General features: G+C 39.3%; 1 protein-coding gene across 5 annotated transcripts in view; it reads right to left on the bottom strand.

Moving 5' to 3' along the window:
• The window catches only part of ABLIM2 (actin binding LIM protein family member 2), a 150,932-nt gene that overhangs the window by 8,970 nt on the left and 121,894 nt on the right, over nt 1–20,068 (bottom strand). For 3 of the 5 annotated variants that reach the window (XM_075148656.1, XM_075148657.1, XM_075148658.1), the window contains 6 exons: nt 16,280–16,332; nt 15,508–15,655; nt 9,691–9,749; nt 7,285–7,339; nt 5,836–5,900; nt 5,583–5,663 (listed from right to left, as the gene is read on the bottom strand). In XM_075148656.1, coding sequence (XP_075004757.1) covers nt 5,583–5,663; nt 5,836–5,900; nt 7,285–7,339; nt 9,691–9,749; nt 15,508–15,655; nt 16,280–16,332 — 461 coding nt within the window. The remainder of the gene's footprint in view (nt 1–5,582; nt 5,664–5,835; nt 5,901–7,284; nt 7,340–9,690; nt 9,750–15,507; nt 15,656–16,279; nt 16,333–20,068) is intronic. The other 2 variants (XR_012673451.1, XR_012673452.1) reach the window with 1 other exon arrangement.

Raw genomic sequence — 20,068 nt, 5'->3', positions numbered from 1 at the left:
CCCACAGCGTCTCCACTCTGATAGGAATTAGCTTTCATACATATCACATAAGCTCTAATGCATATTTTAATTTTATAACAGCTCCTTTTATAAAGGCTTTGAAAACTGATGTAGACATCCAGCACCGATCACAACACAAGCATATGCCTAGAATAAGAAACACCACACAAATGTTTTTCAAGTTAAACAGTGTGAAGTTCCACTGAAGCCAGTGACCTTTTCACTCCAGCTTATGAGCTCCATCGTGAAGCGAGCCCGTAACCTCAAATCCAGCCCCAAACTACAAACTGCACTTCTCTATGTTAAAACACACAGCATTCCAGTTTTGCTCTGATTTTCCCCATCTGAGCTCCAGAGGAGGTGGGACACACAACATTACTTGTATGAATGACATCTAGGAGCCGGGGCTGTTATAAATTCAGGCTCAATTACTGGAAACCAGTCTTAAAATGGTTGCAGCCCAAATGGCTAGAACCCAGGGTGATTGTTGAATAAAAAACAGTGGAAAAAATGTCATCCCTAAAACAAATCCAGGCAAGCAGTTTCAGGACGAAAAGCATGTTTGAATTAATGAGAATGCTCTGTTCAAACAAGACCGCACCCATGTTTAAATCTCCCACTTCTGTTTACAAGAGAACAAGGTGGCAGATGAAGGTTTGCTACTCGACGTTCCAGAATACGTTTTGCCTTAGCAATTGTTTCAGTGTATCCTTGTTAAACAAAGAATGAACAGGCTCAAACAAAAGTGGAATAATTTACTTTCTACTGTATTTGATAGGCATGAATGAATAATGCTTTTAACTCTCTGACATTCAAAAGAAAAGGCTAAAGAAACTAAGATACATTAAGATAAGAAAATCAAATGAAAACATTAAAAGGCGATTTCCAAATGGAAGACTCTAACTATGTCGGCTTTCAAAACTACCAGCCTGTGACCACAAAAGAAATATTATACTCTGTGATAAAAGAAACTTCAGGAGGAAAAAAAAAATAAATCTAAGCAGCTGGGCATGAAGCATCAATTTGGATGTGCAAGCACTGAATCACATTGCTATGACTGAATAACAGGCAAACAATATCCAATCTAAGATAAAAGTATCAAGTGCATGCTTTTAGGAGCCCAAGGCCTAAATCATAAAAGGTATTCAAGTACTTAAAAGAGGTATCAAGATTTTCAAAAGTCCGTAAGCCCAACTTCCTTTGGAAAAAAAAAACTGGCTGTGTGGAACACCACTGGGAAACCAGCAGGTAAGGAATATGCTAATGTGTACCATCCATAAGTGATGTCGTAGTCCCCGGAAACCCAGGACTTAAGTTGTCCAAAATAGGGAAGTTTGCTCCAGGACACTTATATTTAAGCCCCTGCATTATAAAATGATCCATTTGATAAAATGTTCCAAGATGGACCAAATTATGCATTTTTTCAAATGGTATTGCAACAAGAGCACCAAATAATCCTATTTTGGAATTATATTATGTTAAGGCTTTGTCTTCACCGAATACACCAACCTAAGCAAATTAGGGACTTATGGAGGTCTTCAAAGCAGGGCCAACTTTAAAATTAGACCACATCCCTCAAGGCCATGTCCAGCTGAGTTTTGCGTGCCTCCAGGGATGGAGACTCCACAGCCTCTTGGGCAACCTGTTCCAGTGCACTGTTCTCCCAGTGAGGAACTTGTCCCTTATATCTAATTGTAATTTCCCTTCCTGCAACTTGTGACTGTTGCCTCTTGGCCTTCCAGTGCCTGCTTCCGAGAAGGGTATGTTTTCCTTTTTAACCCCTTTACTGCAAAGGTGCGCTGCCAACTCACGTTCAGCTTATTTTCCATCAGGACCCCCAGTTTTTTTTCTGCAGAGTTGTTCCCCCCATCTTGTGCTGTTGAATGGCATTATTCTGACACAAGTGCAGGAATCTGGATTTACCTGCACTTCATGAGGTCCCATCGACCTACTCCTCTAGCCTGGCCAGGTCCCTCTGAATGGAGGCTCTGCTCACCAGAGCATCAACTCCTGTCCCCCCCAGTTTGTGACATCTGCAGACATGGGGAGGGTGCAATTCCCCTTCTTCACCCAGATTGTATAATCCAATCCTGTCCTACTGCTTTGTTGTTCTGCAACATTGTTCTTCACCATTTCCTGTTAAAATAGCTCACGGGAATGCTGCTCCGTTCATCTAACCTTAGAATAAACAGCACTGTGGTAGAGAGAAACTTCTAAAAAAATTCCTGGGCCAAATCCTTATCTAGTGTAAATTCCTCGCATTTCTCATCAGCTTATACTAAACAAAGATCCAGGCTGTTCATTCAAAAGCCAGAGTGCCAGTAACGTATTTAAAAATCAGCAGGTCATTTATTAGAACTAGTTCTCAATGCTGTATGTATTAATTCACTGTTGGCATAAACATCTCCTTGAGGAGCACAAGGAACTGGGCTACTTCTGCCTCACTGCTGAGTTAGAACAAGCAAACAAAAACATGCCGAGTGTTTCTACACTTAGATATATGGGCTTTTGAAGAAAGAATTCCTATTATTTGAATGCATTTATTACCAGTTGAGCCTTCCTAATCTCTAGATACCTCTTGGGCTTAGAAAAATATGCATTTTTACACGAAAATACTTTTTATAATCCTTAAAATAAATTTCTTACACAACGGCGTAATCTAAAAAATACTCACAATGGGAGCAAAGTTAGGAAAACACTATCACCCATTAAAACCCCACCCTCCTGCGGTCCTTGACCATTAGCTGAGGCCTTCATTGCAGCCTGCTTTAATTTGACCCAAGGAGCTAATACCATTTACTTGAGTTCATTTTTCATGACAGGAACACTCAATACAGGAGACTTCCCTTGGAAGAGGGAATCAGAGACAAACAACAGTGCCTTTTCCATGACATCTGTGCCAGATCATTCCAAGTTCACACAAACTCTCTTTCACAAACGGGAGCCCGCTTCAAGTCAGCTTGCAGGAGGGCTGTTAAGTAAATCTAGCTCATGCAAATTTAGTCACCTTATTGCTCCTAAGTAGACCAGGAAATCAGAAACATCACATGTGAGATATTCTAATCATACTGGACATGGTAAGTCCGCTTTCAGGTTTGATAATTGATATAAAACACAACGGTTCTAGGTCTCCTTTCACTGACACCACCTGTACCCTGCTCACAGCCATCCCACCCAGGAGCTTGTTCTGATTTGCAGCAGCGAGAGCAAGGTGAGGCTTCAGCCCGCAAAACTGGTCAGAATTAAACTGGAATATTAGAACATGGATGTTTTCTTAAAAGATTTTCCTAGATACATCACTCTACGGTTTGGATAATACATGGGCTTAGCAGTGCTATCACCTTCACCATTTCTGTAGGCACAATCCAGCCCTTTCACAAGTGACATTAGCTGTGCAGGATGAAAACAGAAGATAAGCCAGCAACCCGTTCTGCTCGGAGAGAGCACTTGCCCCCTAGAGATCCGTGAGCATCGAATCACACCCTCTAGCGAATGTGAAATGGAGCTCAAGAGAAGGTGGAATCTAACCTGATACCTGTTTCCAGTATTCCCAGTGTTGCCCCCAAAAGCTTGAAGATACCAAGACATGCTAAGTGGGTCCTCTACTAACAGATGGGGGGGGTGTGTCTGTCTGTGTGTCCAATGCTGGTCTGTTCCTGTGCAAACCTATAAACCCACGTAGTCTTGGGCTCCCTGAGTCCTGGGTCTTGCCCAAGCCTGAAATCTGCTGCATGCACAAGCCAACAGCTAAGTTACAATCATCTTCTTCTGCCACAAGAGGAAATAATGATAAACTGCTTTTCTGTGCAAAGCTACTTATTTCCAGCAATTCTGTCATGCAGCAGGAAGGGACGGGGAGGAGGGGAAGAGGCCGACAGGGAAGGCAACAGTTTGTGCCTGTCACTCAACTCTGCATATGGTTTGAATGTGTAGATGAGCTGCTGCCTCTGTTTTTCCAGTAGTTATAATCCTATTAAAATGCTGCTAATTTAATTATTTAAAAAACTACCAATCCCTAATAAATGTAAGATGGTCTACAACGGAGTCCTTCCAGCAGACACGCATGTTTAACATAGTGCAGCAATTGGCAGGATCAGCCTGGTCCCCTTATCGTTTTTCTGGTGCAGGTTTGAAGCAGATCTTGTTTATTGTTCTTTTTTTGCAAACCTCTGTGAGATCTTTGAAGTGGTCGGGCTCCTTGAGCCATCAGGCACTGGGCTGCACCTGGTGCGAGACTGAGCACCTCCAATGTTAAACAAAGAGCGATCCCAGCTGAGGGCAGTGTATGGGTTAGGGATAACGGCAGCCAGGACAGGCATGATCCATCCCAAGCAAACTATATGTTCGTCTTACAAAAGAAATTTAGAGCTGCATTTGCTACTCAGACCAGTCTGATGTGTTTAAACAAAGTCTGTATTCTTTAATACGCACATACACATATATATGTATAAATATAAAAGAATCCTTTATAGGATGTGTCCAGCTGAGTATCCCTCTAACTCCCTGCTCCTTTTTCTAGACTCATGCTTTTTATTATTGCTATCATGCCTTGCTATACCCCAGGGTTAAAACAGTACACGTTTGAGGCTCTTTTTTCCTTACAATCAAATCAATATCACTTGCTGGGTAATCAAGCGACAAGCACATTGAAGTATTTAAGAACATAACACCATTTCCAAAATACACTACATGTATAGGAATTTGGTAAATGATTTTTTTTTAAAAAAATTGATCTTTAATGAGGAACTTTCTGCTACTTCATAGTTTTTCTTCTTTTTTTGCTTTAAGATTAAAGTTTCTTTCTTCTTTTCTTGTCACATTATCAAGTTAAAAATACATTTATTTAAATATAAATCTTCCCAAAAGTCCAATACTATTAATCACATAACTTTTATTGAACTATCTCTTCTTCTTAATAGCAATTCACACAAAGATGTGTTTAATAAATTTAGGTGAGTCTTTATTCAGTCCTGTCATTACTCAGTCAAAAAAATCAACCTCATGAATTTTACCTGAACATTAACTTCAGGATTTGGCCTTCGGAAACTAAGCTTTCCTTTATGATAAATTATATCTGCATTTCTCCAGCTTATACTACTACTCTTTGAGAGAGGTGGATGCTACAGCAAATCTGCAGCACAGTGATCATGGATCACACAGCCAAAGGAGAGGCTGAATAAGACCATGGACCAGAAACATAGGTCCATATATCTGCAGGAGAAATGGAGATTTTTTCTAATACTCAGGTTATTCTAGGAGGGTGTCTTTTATACGAATTAAAAAAAACAAGTTTCCACCTGCCCTGTTCCAACTTTCAATATTCTGTATAATCATCCAAAGCCAATGGGTTTCATCAGTATCTTTGTAACAAACACCATTTGGTCAGACATCTGCCAGGTTTTTGGCTATTTCTTTTTTAGTTAAATTGCCTACATACTAGTGTTTTGAAATAAAATATAATATAGAATGTTATTCCTCTCTGCTCTCTTCTTTCATTGCTATTACTTGGGCACAGGAGTATCTAAGATGGTAAACAAACAGGACAAAGACTTGTAAAGCCATCAAGCAAATATCTTTCCTACCTCCAGCCTGGTCCTGTCCACATCCTTAGGCAATTTCACACGAACTCGGTTTGTTACAATAAGTGTTTCATAAGGATAAATCTGTTAAAAAGACAAGAGCATATGAACTCCAGCCAAATCTGATTCTGATGTGTGGAAATGACAGTGTGGGGAACTTACTAATTTAAATGGTACATACTTGCATCCTGATTTGACAAATATTTCACTGGGACAAAAATTAACAAAATAAAATAAAAAAAGGAACACATGTAACCTTGCTAGGAAGTGCTGAATCTGATTGTTCTTCCAGTGTTGGAAAAGCCCTTCTTACCTTGTATTCTGCAAGAGAATGAGAACAGGTTCACAGTTTAGAATTTATAGGCTTCTTTTGGAGTCACTGTAACGAACATCTAGGTACATCAGCAATTTGTTATGCTATTACATTTCTCTTACAGTTTTCAGTAGTTGTTGGATAACTGCATGCATAGGAAGCATTTGACCCCCATGCTCTGAACACCTATAACACTGTCTATTACCGAAGCAATAGTCCTCGAAATCAAAGGCTTATTACAGAAAATCCATCAAATCCAGCCATTGGGTCACACAGTGAGTATGTTTGGCAAAATTGGGAATTTCTTTTTACAGGAGGCTTTTGTGCAGAGTTAAGTCAGTCTGTCATCCAAAAGTCCTGCCCTTATTGTTCTTTACTGAAAATAGTTAAAATATATGGATTATTACAGGCGTGTCAGTTTGGGAACATACATGAAAATCATTCAGTTAATACAATATTCCAAGATGCCAACATCCTGCATTTGGGCTGACTACAGTGGGAATAACGACAGTGAAGAAAAGATGATTTGGGGGTGTGGGGATGATGATTCCTGGATCTCAACTAGCACAAGAGCATTCTAGTTAGGTCAGTATATGACTATATATAATATGACTACAAAAAGGTCATCTATTCACATCGATGATTAAATGCAACCAGGATAGCCAGAATGTTTTCATAGACCTTTTTATGGTCTGAAACGAAATTAGAGAGAAGTCTACTTTTCAAAATCTGTACTTCAAACTATTCAAACATAGAGACAAAGATTTGAATCAACACAGAGGCATGAAGTGGAGCATTAGAGTAAGGTTTTTAAAACGAGATTAAGTCCCTTGGAAACAAAATCCTACTCTTCCTCATGAGTAGATGCATATTCCTAAATTGCTCAGCAATTTTGAGAATTCCAACCCAAGTTCCATACTAAGTTCACAGTCCACTTAAACTGTAATAAAAAAAATGAATGCAAATAAATTCTGCTTTTTGAAGTCTGTACATTTTAACCACACTGTAGCACAAACAAGAAGCACAATGGACTTTTTAATTAGATACATCTTGAAGGAGTGATTATCTTAAATTTCTTCCTCTCTTTGATATGAGACCACCACCTGCTAAGCAAAGAGAACCCGAGGCTGTTGCCACATATTGAGGATACTGGGATTGACTCAACATGATTGCACCACTTTATGATGCAAGACTTCTCTCAGGCCTTTATGTTTGATCAGATAAAAAGAAGATTCTCTGTGATAAGCATGATACTGAGCTGGGTGTCTGTCTAGTCATTATTATGTGAACTATGGGAAGATCTCAAAATAGTAACCCTTTATGGCAAGATGTTAATGAGCATCCTCAAAGGAAGAAAACATGAATTGGAATGGAAATGATATTGCAATGTACCTTTCATCCCCCAGCTCGCCTCCTGGTCCGTTTCATATTGGCCCATATTTTCAGGCTGAAAGAGAAAGAAAGAAGCAATATAGCAGCAAAATACACCGCAAAATAACTCTGCACATTGTTGAGACAAAAAAGAAAACCAGTTGGTACAACACAATCAAAATATAGATCCTTGCGAGAGAGAAAGAGAATAAAGTCTCATTCAAACTTGACCCAATTGCTCAAGGCAGGAGTCCTGAGTGCTTGCAACACCCATCGATCTACGATTGCAGAGATGAAGCTCTGCCTGTAGGCGAGGATGGAGTGTCAAGTGAGTGCCTGGGTCCTTGGAGGCACTGCAGGTGCAGTTTGCTGCCTATGCTGTGAACTCCCACAGACCAGCGAAAGCTGGAGCTTGGATGTCAGTCGGGGAGGCAACCGCAGTGTCCTATCAACCCACCTCACTCCTAAGCCTTTGGGACGTTTTTGAGCTCTGATTCCTCGCAGCTTTCAATGAGGCAGAAAGGTGTCAGAAAGCCACCACTGCCCCCATTTGAAGACCTGGCAGTAAGGTTAGATTGAAATTGTCACATGCCTTTCCCTGCGATGTGGACATCTTACCGCCGTCGTCACAAATCACTTACGCTGCACTGAAACTTGTCTCATTCTGCTTTCTGCTTCACACTGCTGATGCCACTAAGACCAGGGAGAACTGTGCGTATGTGCCATAGCTTTGTTTGACCCACTGTCTTTTTCCTTTGCTGACAAATGCTATGATGAAAAACATTACAGGAGATCAGAAAAGCACTATTATATGATTTTTTCCCCCGAGTCTCATAGTCTCATTTTTGCCTGTTAGGGTATCAACAGTGTGCACAGCTACGCTCACAGTAACCTGCAAGGCTCCTTATTGTTTGGTTTTGGTTTATTTTGTTATGCAGCACTGGGATGGCTGATTAAAAATAACAAACCACAAAAGCTGGTATGAACCTGCAATCCAAACAGAGGACATCCATCCTGAGAAGAATTTTGGCCTCAAGGATTTGACCATGAGCAACCTTTTCAACTTTCCTACAGTTTTCGGCTGTGAGGTTGGACCCTTTAAGCGGGACAAATGCTGCCATCTGCTGCTTTCATACTACATCGCATGGCTTCAGCCTGCAAGCGCGGCCAACTCCACTGCTGATGGAGTTTGCTTTGGCCTTATTTGTGTGGAGCCTTCTGATAGCTTTGGTGCTTAAGTGACTGGGCCTAAGTCGGTCCCTTGCTCGCTTCAGGTTACGGGTAACAGTTATTCTGAAAAGTCAGAAAAAAGCTGTTGACTCATAGGTGGGAACAGGTTTATCCAGACCCTTTCAAATTCGTAAATCTCATTTGATCAAGTTGCAGTGCCACTGGTTCCTTCAGAGAGGAATTCAAGCTGTCAGGTATTGAAGCAACGCAGGCACAATTAGTCTTGTAGTATTAACTCAAAGGGATGGACATTTCAGTAGCTACTGAAACATTCATTTAGCTACTCTCTGACAGTTGCTTTCTTGTAGCTCTATCCAGTGACCTGCAGTTTGACTCTTATCACTGGGGAAGTTTAATCCTGCTCACATCCTCTGCAGCTTTCACATCTTCCATTGGAGAAAGGAGGGAATTTGAATGAGGTCCTGTCCATGTAATTCAGACACAAATCAATCTTCAAAATGTAAGTGCACGTGCATCTATGTATTGCCAACTTATCACTATCAACCATAATGGGTTTGTACCTAAAAATATAAGCCATGAACTGAGAACCCATAATGCTAGATGCCAGAGAAAAAGAGAGACCACAGTGTCAAAGATGCCTTTTTCCTAAAGACTTACAAACATTATAAAAAAGGATTAGAAAAAGAATGCCTAGTTTGATCTGATCATAATTTTGTTATGCATTTTGCTTTCTAGATTGCTGCCTGCCATTCTCTCCGTATTGCTCCCTCCCCACCTTAAAAGTACGATGACTGTGTGTGCATATACAAATACATATATACACATGCATACTGGAAAAAAACATAACAGATGGTTCAAGAAATGCAATGGATGTGGGCTGCTCCACCTCTGCTCTAAGATCATTACTTGCCTAATTATAGGCATAACCCTCTCTATCATTAATTCAAGCTATACTGTGATCTATTAAGATGTGCAGCCTGTACATTTTGGACCTTTGTTTGTTTTGGGAGGAGAATCAAGATTCCTAATGCTCATGATGCACACAATTAAAAGGAGAAGCCTCACTCTGTCTTACTCTTGCAGACAGACAAACTGTAACCCACACAGGGTACGAATCTGTCAGACAGGGCTGGCAGCCGAAACATCTTTGAAGTGTTATTACTGTGTAGATTTTCAGCTAGTTACTAAGCTGCTTATACACTATTGCCTGGAGAATGCATTTAAATGTATACCTACCTGATGTAAGCCATTCTTTCCATAGCCAGGTAGAGAAGCAGATTTAGAATATGGAAATCCTGTAAAAGACATAACATACAGCTGTATTTTTTGTAAACCCTTTACAGCCTACCAAAACACAAAATTCAAGAAAACATCCAAAACCAGCAATTACAAGATCAGTATGTACATTCTATTAATGGGATGAAATATAACTGAGCAATGCTAATCTTTTCTCCATATTTAATGTGTAGCAATGTCTATAAATAACAGCATGCCAGGATACAATCACCTTACCGGGCATGACATGAAGAGAATTGTGGGATTCATGTTACAGAAGCCTTATGCAGCTACGTGATGCAAAGCAGATTAGAGAGCTTGTGAAATCTCTGCCCTCCAACTTGGTGTTAAAGCATGACTTGAAAATGGGATTAAAGGTACCATCATTTTAGAGTTACATCACTTCTGATCATGATGTATGTGGTCTGGTTTTGGTTGTGTTTCTTAAAAAAGAAGGGTTGGTATCCTACCACTTAAAAAAACCCACAAAAAATTTTTTGCTTTCTTTAAAATTTCTTCTACTGCTTCAAGTGGAAAAAAAACATAAGTGAAGATATAGCAATGGATAAAGTAAATCAGCGAGAGTATAAACACTCAAGAGAAAGAAAGTTTTAAGATAGACAAAATTGGCAAAGTGGTGTAACCATGAACAAACTGAATGTAATATGGTGATGAAACTGTATGCGGTCACAATGAAACAACTGAAGAGCCTTAATTTTAATATTGAGAGCCTAGTAAGAAAGTTTGGAAGTTCCTTTTGTCATTGAAAGGACAAAAAGTGTTTCAGATTAGTTTTTGGTTAATAAAAATAATGCTGTATAGAAGTGACAAGCTGAATCAGTTTAAATTAAACAGAAGATGAACAAACACGTGTGTAATAAACATTCTTGATTCCAGTACAGGAAACTTTGATAAATTGATGCAAAGAGTTACAGAAGTCAGTTAGCTCAAAGAACTGAATGTACAATGCTTCTTTCTGTCAAAAATGTTAGCAATCTGTGTCCAAAGGGGAATGCAGGAAGGGAATCCAGACCTCACTGGATTAATAAATACCCTAAGGAGATGATTAGGAATAAGCATACAGAAAGAAAAAACAAAAGATGGATCAGCAAAGAGCTCACGATGTGCTGAGATAAAGTTAGAACTGCCAGAAGTCAAGCTGAGTTAAACACTGAAAATGATATTAAAACAAATAGCAAAAGGTTCTCCAGCTATCCAAATAAAAAGAGAACAAGGAAAGAAGAAATGGGATCACTGGGAGTTACGCTATGTCCGTACACAGCAGAGGTGAAAGGTAACCTAGGTAGGGCTCCAATGCTGAAGGAGTATTTCACCTCTGTTTTTAGAAACAAAAGGTAGAGTACTGAGTGAGGAGGGAAAGCTAATGGAATAAGGGTACGCCAAAAATCACCGTCATGATGGAAACATAATTCAAAGCACTTAATGTACTTGAATAGGGAGCGATAAGTTCACATCAAATTGCAAGTCCAATACCTCTTACCATTGGAGAACAGCAACTACAGCTTTTATATTTAAGAGGGGAAAAAGATAATGAGGAGCTACCAGTCTGCTTCCAACAGAATACTTAAGGAAAGACTGAACAAAAACATCAAAGTAAACAGAAAATCAATTATATTCACACAGATTTTAATTGGTTTGACATAAGTTAAAGACACAGTGCCAGACTTGCTTGGTAGCTTTCTTTGTTAGGAGAAATGACTTCTGCACAACATAAATTTTATTGGATCTCATCTAATGTGATATCAGTACAGTGTTTGGTATTTGGCTGCACATGGAATTAAATGCAAATCTGGAGAAGATGGAGTTTATCAGAGGAATTATAGGCTCAGTAAGGAAATAGTGAAATGTGTAAGAAATGGGTAGTGAGAACTGAGCAGAGATGATAGAGAAAAGTGTTGGCATGGACTGGTGTTGAGTTGAAATTGCCTCATGTTTTCACTAACAATCTGGACACCAAAAATAGTAATGGGCTAATAAACTTCGCTGTCTACATGAAGTTATAAAGCACTGTCAATATAGAGGAGGATTGGGATATCATAAAGAACTGGGATAGCCTTGAACATTAGAGTAATAGAAATAGGATAAAATTTAATAATTCATGGGAAAATTCATGCACTTGGGGAATAATAAATACCCCAAACTTCTACTATTTAAGCTGAGAGCTCATAATTTGGAAATGATGGGGAAGGAAACAGGCTTAGATATACAGCTCAACCAGAAGATGACCTTGAGTTGCTAATATAAGTGTAAAAAAAAGCAAAAGTTGGAAATGTCTGTCCTGATACATATAAGATATGGAAATAATAGTATTTTCAGGCAGCAACAGGAAATCCTAGAGGAATCCTTTGTGCTGTTCTTGTTCATCAGTATTCAAGTGGGTTAAATTAACTCCACCAGACCATGGGCCTACAGGATAACTGGGGCAATGAAAGCTCATTGCAGGAAAGAAGGCTTGATAAACCTGACTTATTTAAGCTAGTAAAATGAAGATGATCTATAAAAGCAAGAGATGTTTTAGAAACATAATCAGCCTGCATCTGAGGACTGGTATAAACTACGAGCAGAACTTTTGTTTTCAGCCCTGCAGGGGTTTCCATGTCTGATGCAGGGACGTAGTGAAGAATACTGAATTAGATGGATCACTCAGCTATTCCAGTTTGGAAACTAGAAACTTATCATTGCCTGTTATCTGAATGGTAGTGACACCGGAGGGCAAAGAGTATAATACCTGTGAGACAGAATGAATGTATCTGCAAGAAAACTGTCATCACTGCTCCTGTCTGGAAAAAGATGCTGGTGTTGAACATCAGTGCAGAGTTCAACTTCTTGGCCTCTTGGCTACAGAGAAGATGGGTGACACAGTTTTGTTCTATCACCAAATAATACTACTCAGTTACCAAGGAAAAATGCACTAAGATAAAGACCAGTTTGAAAACAAACACAATTCACTTCAGCACATAGCAGCTGAGGAGCCGCCTCCCAGGCTGCCAGGACCGAGCCACATCCGCGGGCACAAGCGACATCGTGTGGCTGGCTGGAAAAAATCCAAGGGGCGAATAAAGCTGAAATCGTCCACAACAAGCTAGCAAGACCCACTGACTCCAGTGGGAACTGTATTTCACTTAGCTTCTGTTTCCCATGACCTTAGTTACAGAATTAAACACATTCTATTTTGCTTCTTTTTTTTTAATATAAAGGAAAATGTAACACTAAAAGCCAGCAACCACATACTGCTCATTATCACATCCAACTGCAGTTGTACCGTTACAGTAAATTTTCTGGAGTAACTGGCCAAGATAAAGCAATCTTTCTCTCTAATTAGGCACTATCTGAACATCAGCTACACTCTGCATGGAAACGGCTTCTGCTTTTTCCAGTATGGCATTCACTCCAACCTGGATATTCTGAGGCTGCCTCTCAGCATATCAGCGACACATGAACAGCAAGGGTTACACATCTTGCTAGATGTCTGCTTTCCTAAATATGTGACACTTAAAATAATGAATTATGGTAAATTCTTAACTATTAAACATCTACATATACAGAAACAAGACACATTTACACAGATGGACGTCAGGAGATGCAAGCTCCACTCTAGATGCCTGCTAATTACACAAGTCTCATACTGATGTGCTTTGTTGTTAGATACATTCTTCTGGGCGTATAGATAACATAATGTGGCTAAACATCTTCTAGAGCAGAATAACCCTTCTCTGGTTTGCTCAGAGGCTGGACAGATGCACACAGGGCTGTTTGCACAGTATGTTTGGACATATCACCAGAGATTCGCAGTCTGATGCCTGCTAACCCCCTCCACTCTGCATGTAACCACTTGGCACCAAACCTATACCCGAAAAGTTTATTTTCTCTGATACTCACTGACTATGCCACAGAGATGGGGCTGAATGTCAGAGTTCTCAACCATAAGTGCAAGAGACAGAGACGCTACTCTTCCATGGCCAATGGGGCATGTGACAGACTACAAATCTTCAGAACTAAATAGGGAAACACTGAGTAGAGAAGGAATTACTTAGGATGTCCATAGGTATTAAAACAGTCAGGTGGCTGAATAAAATCATAAAGAAAGGGAAAAAAAAGAAGTGTAAATGTCAGGAAAAGAAAACTTTCTCAACGTCATTCCTGTGTAGCTGCTAATTGGGTAACAGGGCCAACTTTCACGAGGGACAGAGAAACACTGACAAAAAGCAATTGAAAATGAAATACACAACCTATGTTGCATCGGCACAGAGGTGATAATGACCCTGACAGAGGTTTGAACCATCTTTTGCATTTCTAGTTTTACTAGCTTCACATTCCCAAGATAATCAAAAAACATAAAAGAAATGCTGGTATAGAAGAGTGACAGGTATAGCAATGTTCTCATGAAAAAAACTGACACCACATATTGTTCCTGTATAACACAGTTCTTGATATGCTACATACTTCTCCCTACTTAAAATCGGCATGCAAGGACTGTTCTCTCAATACATCTGTAGAAAAGCATCAGATCAACTCCAGAAAGCTTCCAAACATACCCAACGTGCGCATTACAATGAAAGGTTTAGGTGTTCATTTCTGAGCAATGACTTATAGATGTTAGGCATGTGAGGTGGTCAGATGTGGTTTCCCCTGCACAGGGAATCCTACAATACACGTTGTGCACATGTACGCGATGTCTGGTGAGGACTAAGGAATCAAATCCCTTCAAGATAGACCAGAGAGTGATGATCCAAAATAACTTTTCTTCTTTATCTTGTTACAGCCTTGTAACAGACTTTGTAGCATCTGTTTTTCCTCTTCCTTGCGTAGCTAAGCCATAATTTCCTTAATGTAAGTTGATGGAGCCAGCTATCACATTACCAAAATGCCCACAAGACTGACATCCTAGCCCTGCTGCCAGACATGCCTCGCATAGGATGCATTCTTTTGGAAAACTGCTTCCCCAACTTGTCTACCCCAGATGACCTGCTACTGCTGTATGGTGTAAAGTGGAGGCAGGGAGAGGAATGGCCCAGTTATCTGTTAAAATTCACTTAAACTATTTTTTGTCATTTATGTAATCTAAAAGTAAAATTCAGACCCGATTCTGATGACCATTTCCTTCACCTCCTGACTTGCTCAAATGTAGAGTCAGAAATGTGTAGACCATGCTTTTGGTACTGACAGCTAGCAGGGGCATATGGTCTTCAGACCAGTATTTAGTAACAAAATTACCCCATTGTTCCATCTGGAAGATTAACTGTGAGCGATAACAAAAAATGACTACTCTAAATTAATCTTTGGAGCAAAGTGTTCTGTATGCTTATCACGATACTGAAGAAACGGCTCTACCAATATTCAAAATACATAGTTTATATCAAGGAGTAGTTAGCACAAGTCAAGAATCTGCTTGATACTACAATCCTGTCTATTGAAAATAGATAGCATATAACAAATAGGCACTTGTATGTATTAATGAGGGGCAACTTTTTGTGGTAAGGAACGTCTGCTCTCCAAAGAGACAATACAGTTTTTTTATACAAGCAATGCTTCTTCTTTCACTAATATGAAATTATGAATAGTTCCACTATCAAAGTCTGAAGGCACTGAACGCTTACAAGCCATAGCAAAACAAACTGACAATGAGGTGTAATTACGATAGAGAAATGAAGCATAAAGCTGACTAGCGAGCTGTGTGGACAAGGCTGCGGCAGGGCCATCTTTCTTTGCCACATTCCTACTCGACAGCGCCGGCGGGCCAGGGGATGCAGTACTCACGGGAGTAGCCGGCAGTCGTGCCCTCCTGTGCCCTCGGGAAGTTTTCTCTGTCAGTTCCAGCAGTAAGAGACAGGGACCGTGTGTCCGAATCTGGGGAATTAGTTCTGGTGTCTATATCCCCTTTCAAAATAAGCCAACTGGTCTTTAGCTGGAGAGAATAAAAGCCTGTTACAAGATTCAGGATTTAACATCTGAATGCAGCTCTCCTACTTCACCTGTCTAGGAGGTCTTCTGAACTGATTCTATGATTATGCTCATTGCAACTCGTACCATCCTTTATCAAATTAGAAAGTTGCCTATATCATGACTTAGACATCACAGCTACCAAAAACTTTTAACTATCTGCTGGGCTAAGGATAGTTTCTCTGTTAATTAAGCTGCCCACTGCACCCCACTTTAGAAGATGCACTATATCATCTTCTTATAATTAGTCTGCTGTTAACATTTTTCTTGTATGTTAATAATATGCACCCTAAGTAAAAGTCTGCAGGCTTAGCTGAATCACCAATGTATATATTGAGACTGAGTGAAAATCCATGAGCTTATTGCTCGTAATCTCAATATGCCTATTTCTTTCTTCACTGTAGAATGTAGATTCTAAACCCTCTGGGTGAGAGATTAAGCTTTTCTACATCTTCTTGGAAAGACCTAAAAGTAGTAATGATTATTTCGGTTATATGAAAGAATACCTTTACATATGAACATGTTTTAAAAAACAGTTGCTTCAAGAAAGATCAGTAAACTACTCCCTTCTGTTCTTTCTGATCATTACCTTCTTACTGTCCTGATCCAAGCTTCCATCCTCCCCTTCTGATCTTCTTGCTGCTGGAAGATTAAGTTAATTTTAAAAATTAGAACAATTATATCTTTTTTGTCTTCTGTTTTGACTGTTCCAAATATTTTTAAAAGGGGGAAAAAAAAATTAAAAAACCAACCAAACAAAAAACAAACAGAGCTGGGCAGAAAATTCCAAGTGTAGAGCTATGGTTTCACAGAATTACTTAAAATCATTTTGAAATGATTACAGTAATACTCATCGTTCAGGCATACAGTGAATTTAGACGATCTACTCCTGCTGGATTTTGAACCTATCTTTTCAGGAAGAAACTACTTTTGGGGAACGATTGATGGGAGAAAACCTACATCATAACTTAGGGACAGATTTATATGTTCACTGCCCACAGGAGCAAGTCATTTCTCCATTCTTCTGTGTTACTATGACCACGAAAGTACACACGGTTACATAGGTATTTTGTGGTCTGCACACCTGGGCCTCCTACGTTCCCAAAAAGGATAGGCAATGATGGTAAAGAAGATAGGAACGAATTTGGTATTACCTCTTCATGAAATCTGCAACAGAGGCTGTGTCAGACTCTAAAATTCACAGTTCTGTGACCAACCACTTTTCTGACTATATTGCCCTCTTAAAGCGGCTTTTAACAAAAAATATTGCTGATATTTTACTGTTGGTTTATTTTCTTGTAACTTTCCAACCTGATGAGAAGAAAAACTCACAACTGAAACCCTAAAAGCTATTCATTAGATACTTCCCAAACATCAAACATGTTTTTCCTTGTCTTTTATGTCCCAGAGCATTGTTCCAGATGCTCAGTTACACCTCAGAATCTTACAGAAAGATTTTGTGCCAAATTTCACATAAATTCAGATAAATTTGAAGCCTACTTGCATTTGTATCATTCTATGTTGTTTTGGGGAGAGTTTAATGGTAACAAAACTGAAGTAATGCAATGATCTAGCATAATTTTAAGTCCAAGAAAAGTCATCATAACAAGGGGGTCATCTGCAATGCCCGAGTAGAAGGGCAACACAAGAACCCCATGCAACACAATGTAGCCAGAAAACATATTTATTAATAATAAAAATCATATGATAATACAAAAGTTAAGGCTCAGATTAGACTCTCGGAAACAGAAGTGAGAAGGAGATCAAGTTGCACCATTAGAAGTGCTGCAACACTCCCAGCAGTTGGGAACAACTCTGCCCTCTGCGTTTCCCCAACCAGCATGTTTGCAGAGCATCTGCGCTGCATCTAAACACCACGGGCAAAAGGCCACCACCATTAGCATTTCAGTGTTATTCTGTTTCATTTTCTGGTGCCATTGCACAGCTCACATCCAGACCTTAACTGGTTTTGTTGAAGAGGCGATACTTAAAATATGACAAATTGCAGTAAGGAAAAAAATCTACGGGTTAGAGGTGAAAATCTGTAACTGTAGAGTTTTTTTTCTCAATTTAATGTGGCAAAACAAAGCTGGGTCATAAAATAAAAACAGCGTTATGAAAAAACTTGACGTTTTCACAGTTAGCATCCTGAACAGGGTGTTTTCCCAAGATGGCAAGCTGCTTCTCTGAGAAAGAAATAGAAAGAAATATCCATATATGAAAGATGAAAAATAAAGTCCCACATTGCAAGAAGGACTTAAACCTGGTTCACTGATATTTTGGGAGCGTTCCCTAAATAACCAGTCAACGAGTTGTTCCAGGTTATATGTATGGATCTGGCTCTCACTAAATCAGAAATCCACATAGAGAATCTGATGCATTTTTCAAAATTGGTTTTGTTTCAAGACGTTGATATTTTCAAAGGAAAAAACCAACTTTAATCCAAAGCATTATTCAGAGATTTCAAATGTTCCATAGGATCTTGAGAGCATCTGACTTCAAACTACTTAAAGACCAAGGTTTTATGCAGAGATCCAGAGGAGTACAACCAAAACCAATGGGGGCCATGAAGGCCTGTCCCTCCCAAGTTCCTGAGAGTCCTTTTTACAACACATTGTTGGCAGATAAATCCAAGTGGCCTGAATTTCACCAGTATTACCTTCACTGCTACAAGGGATACTCAGTTCTGCTGTGAACCGCAATGTGAACTGCATGTTTGATATGGATCACTGCTAGTATTGCTGAAGAGCAAACCTCTTCAATTTTTTTTAAACTTTGAATGATGTTCAAATATTTCTGAAACATGAACACACACAAAAGAACGACTACACAGGCTCCCGCACTCTTCACTTTCCGACCCCAGCTCTCAGCCTGATCTCTTCTATGTCCCGTTCTTCCACCACCTTTTTTTCATTCTGAAGTTGAGTGTTTATAATAGAAACACAGAAGCTGTAGCTACAGCAAATCTGTTGGGCACTGCTGTAACTGAAACCTTTTAAAGCCAAATGTTTTGGAAGAGCTTCTTGCAGTTTTTGTTTTAAAGAACATTTTTGTGCTTGTTTGTTCAAACTTGGTCTCTTCAATGAAGGAATGTTCTCTGGCTCCTTTTCAGCATGTATCAGTTCAGTGTCCTGTTAGCTTGAGGAGCTGAATCATCAGTTGCTCATGTGTTCATGCTTTAGCTGGGAGTTCTTGCAGAATAAAAGGTAAATTTTATTTATTTTTTTATTTTTAATTGGAAGGAAAGGGTTTTTTTTTGATTTTTGAGTTACAGTAAATTATGTTTTGCTCTTCAGTAGAAAAACGAGCATGTATTTTCAACACAACCTTTCAGAACATCTATAATCTACAAAAGAAAGTTTAAAACATATATCCTTGTTAAGCTACAGAGATTGCTGACTCGATAATTTAATTCTCCGCTCACTCCAGTGAATATGAGAAACAACTCCACAAAGCAGTGCAAAATTGACATAATCCAGACTTCGACTGCATATCTGATGGACAGAAAATTGATATAAAAATGCCTGGCCTGGAACAAAAAAAGTTGCTGCTTAGAATCCTCTTTGCAAACCAAAAATATCTATAAAATTAAATGACACAGCCAGGATACAGGACATCGGAGCCTTCACATCAGTGAAGCCATGCTGATTTACACCAGATGATTGTAACTTTGCATTTGGTCATGATCTTTCCAAATACCACCGTAATATTCAACTTCTTCCTTTGTCAGTAGCTTTTTTTGCTCAGCCTGAGTAGTTGCCTCAAATGATTTGTATATCTAAAGACAAGAAGGAATTAGAGAGCTTGGCCAAACTATAAGGTTGGCAGATTACATTAAATCAAGCACTAAACCAAACAGATACTATCTTTTTGCCTTAGAGGTAACATTAGTTTGTCCAAGATTAGGACATTGTGAGCAGAAAATGTCTATCAAAGACGGATACCTAAAGTGCACTGAAACATCAGCAAGTCTGACTTTGTTCAAAACCATACCCAGAAAAACCACAGAGGTTATCTAAATCTGGATGTTTTGAACGCGCAGTTACTTTAGCATGAAGCACCAGTTACCGTGAATGTGCACAGGCTGACTCACTCAGTTGGGAGACATCAGTTGACAATTTTCTTTCTCCTATTTACTGTATCAGATCCAAACTAGAACTTCATCCAAAACAGAAATAAATGTAGTTTTCCGTGAAAGATAGTATAAAAATGATAACTACATAAAAGCATCATTTTTTGGACTAAACGTTAATCAAGTTATTATAAAATCAGTTAAAGCCCCCTATTACCATAACAGAAAAATATGTAAAATGTATTTTCCTTGTTCTGACCATGAAGCCAGTGATATATCTGCAGTTCCCTAACCTTTGACTCACGG

The sequence above is a fragment of the Calonectris borealis genome, chromosome 4, assembly GCF_964195595.1.
Source record: "Calonectris borealis chromosome 4, bCalBor7.hap1.2, whole genome shotgun sequence".
Lineage (NCBI taxonomy): Eukaryota > Metazoa > Chordata > Aves > Procellariiformes > Procellariidae > Calonectris > Calonectris borealis.
The sequence above is the reverse complement of the archived record's forward strand: the minus strand, read 5'-3'. Positions and strand labels throughout refer to the sequence as shown.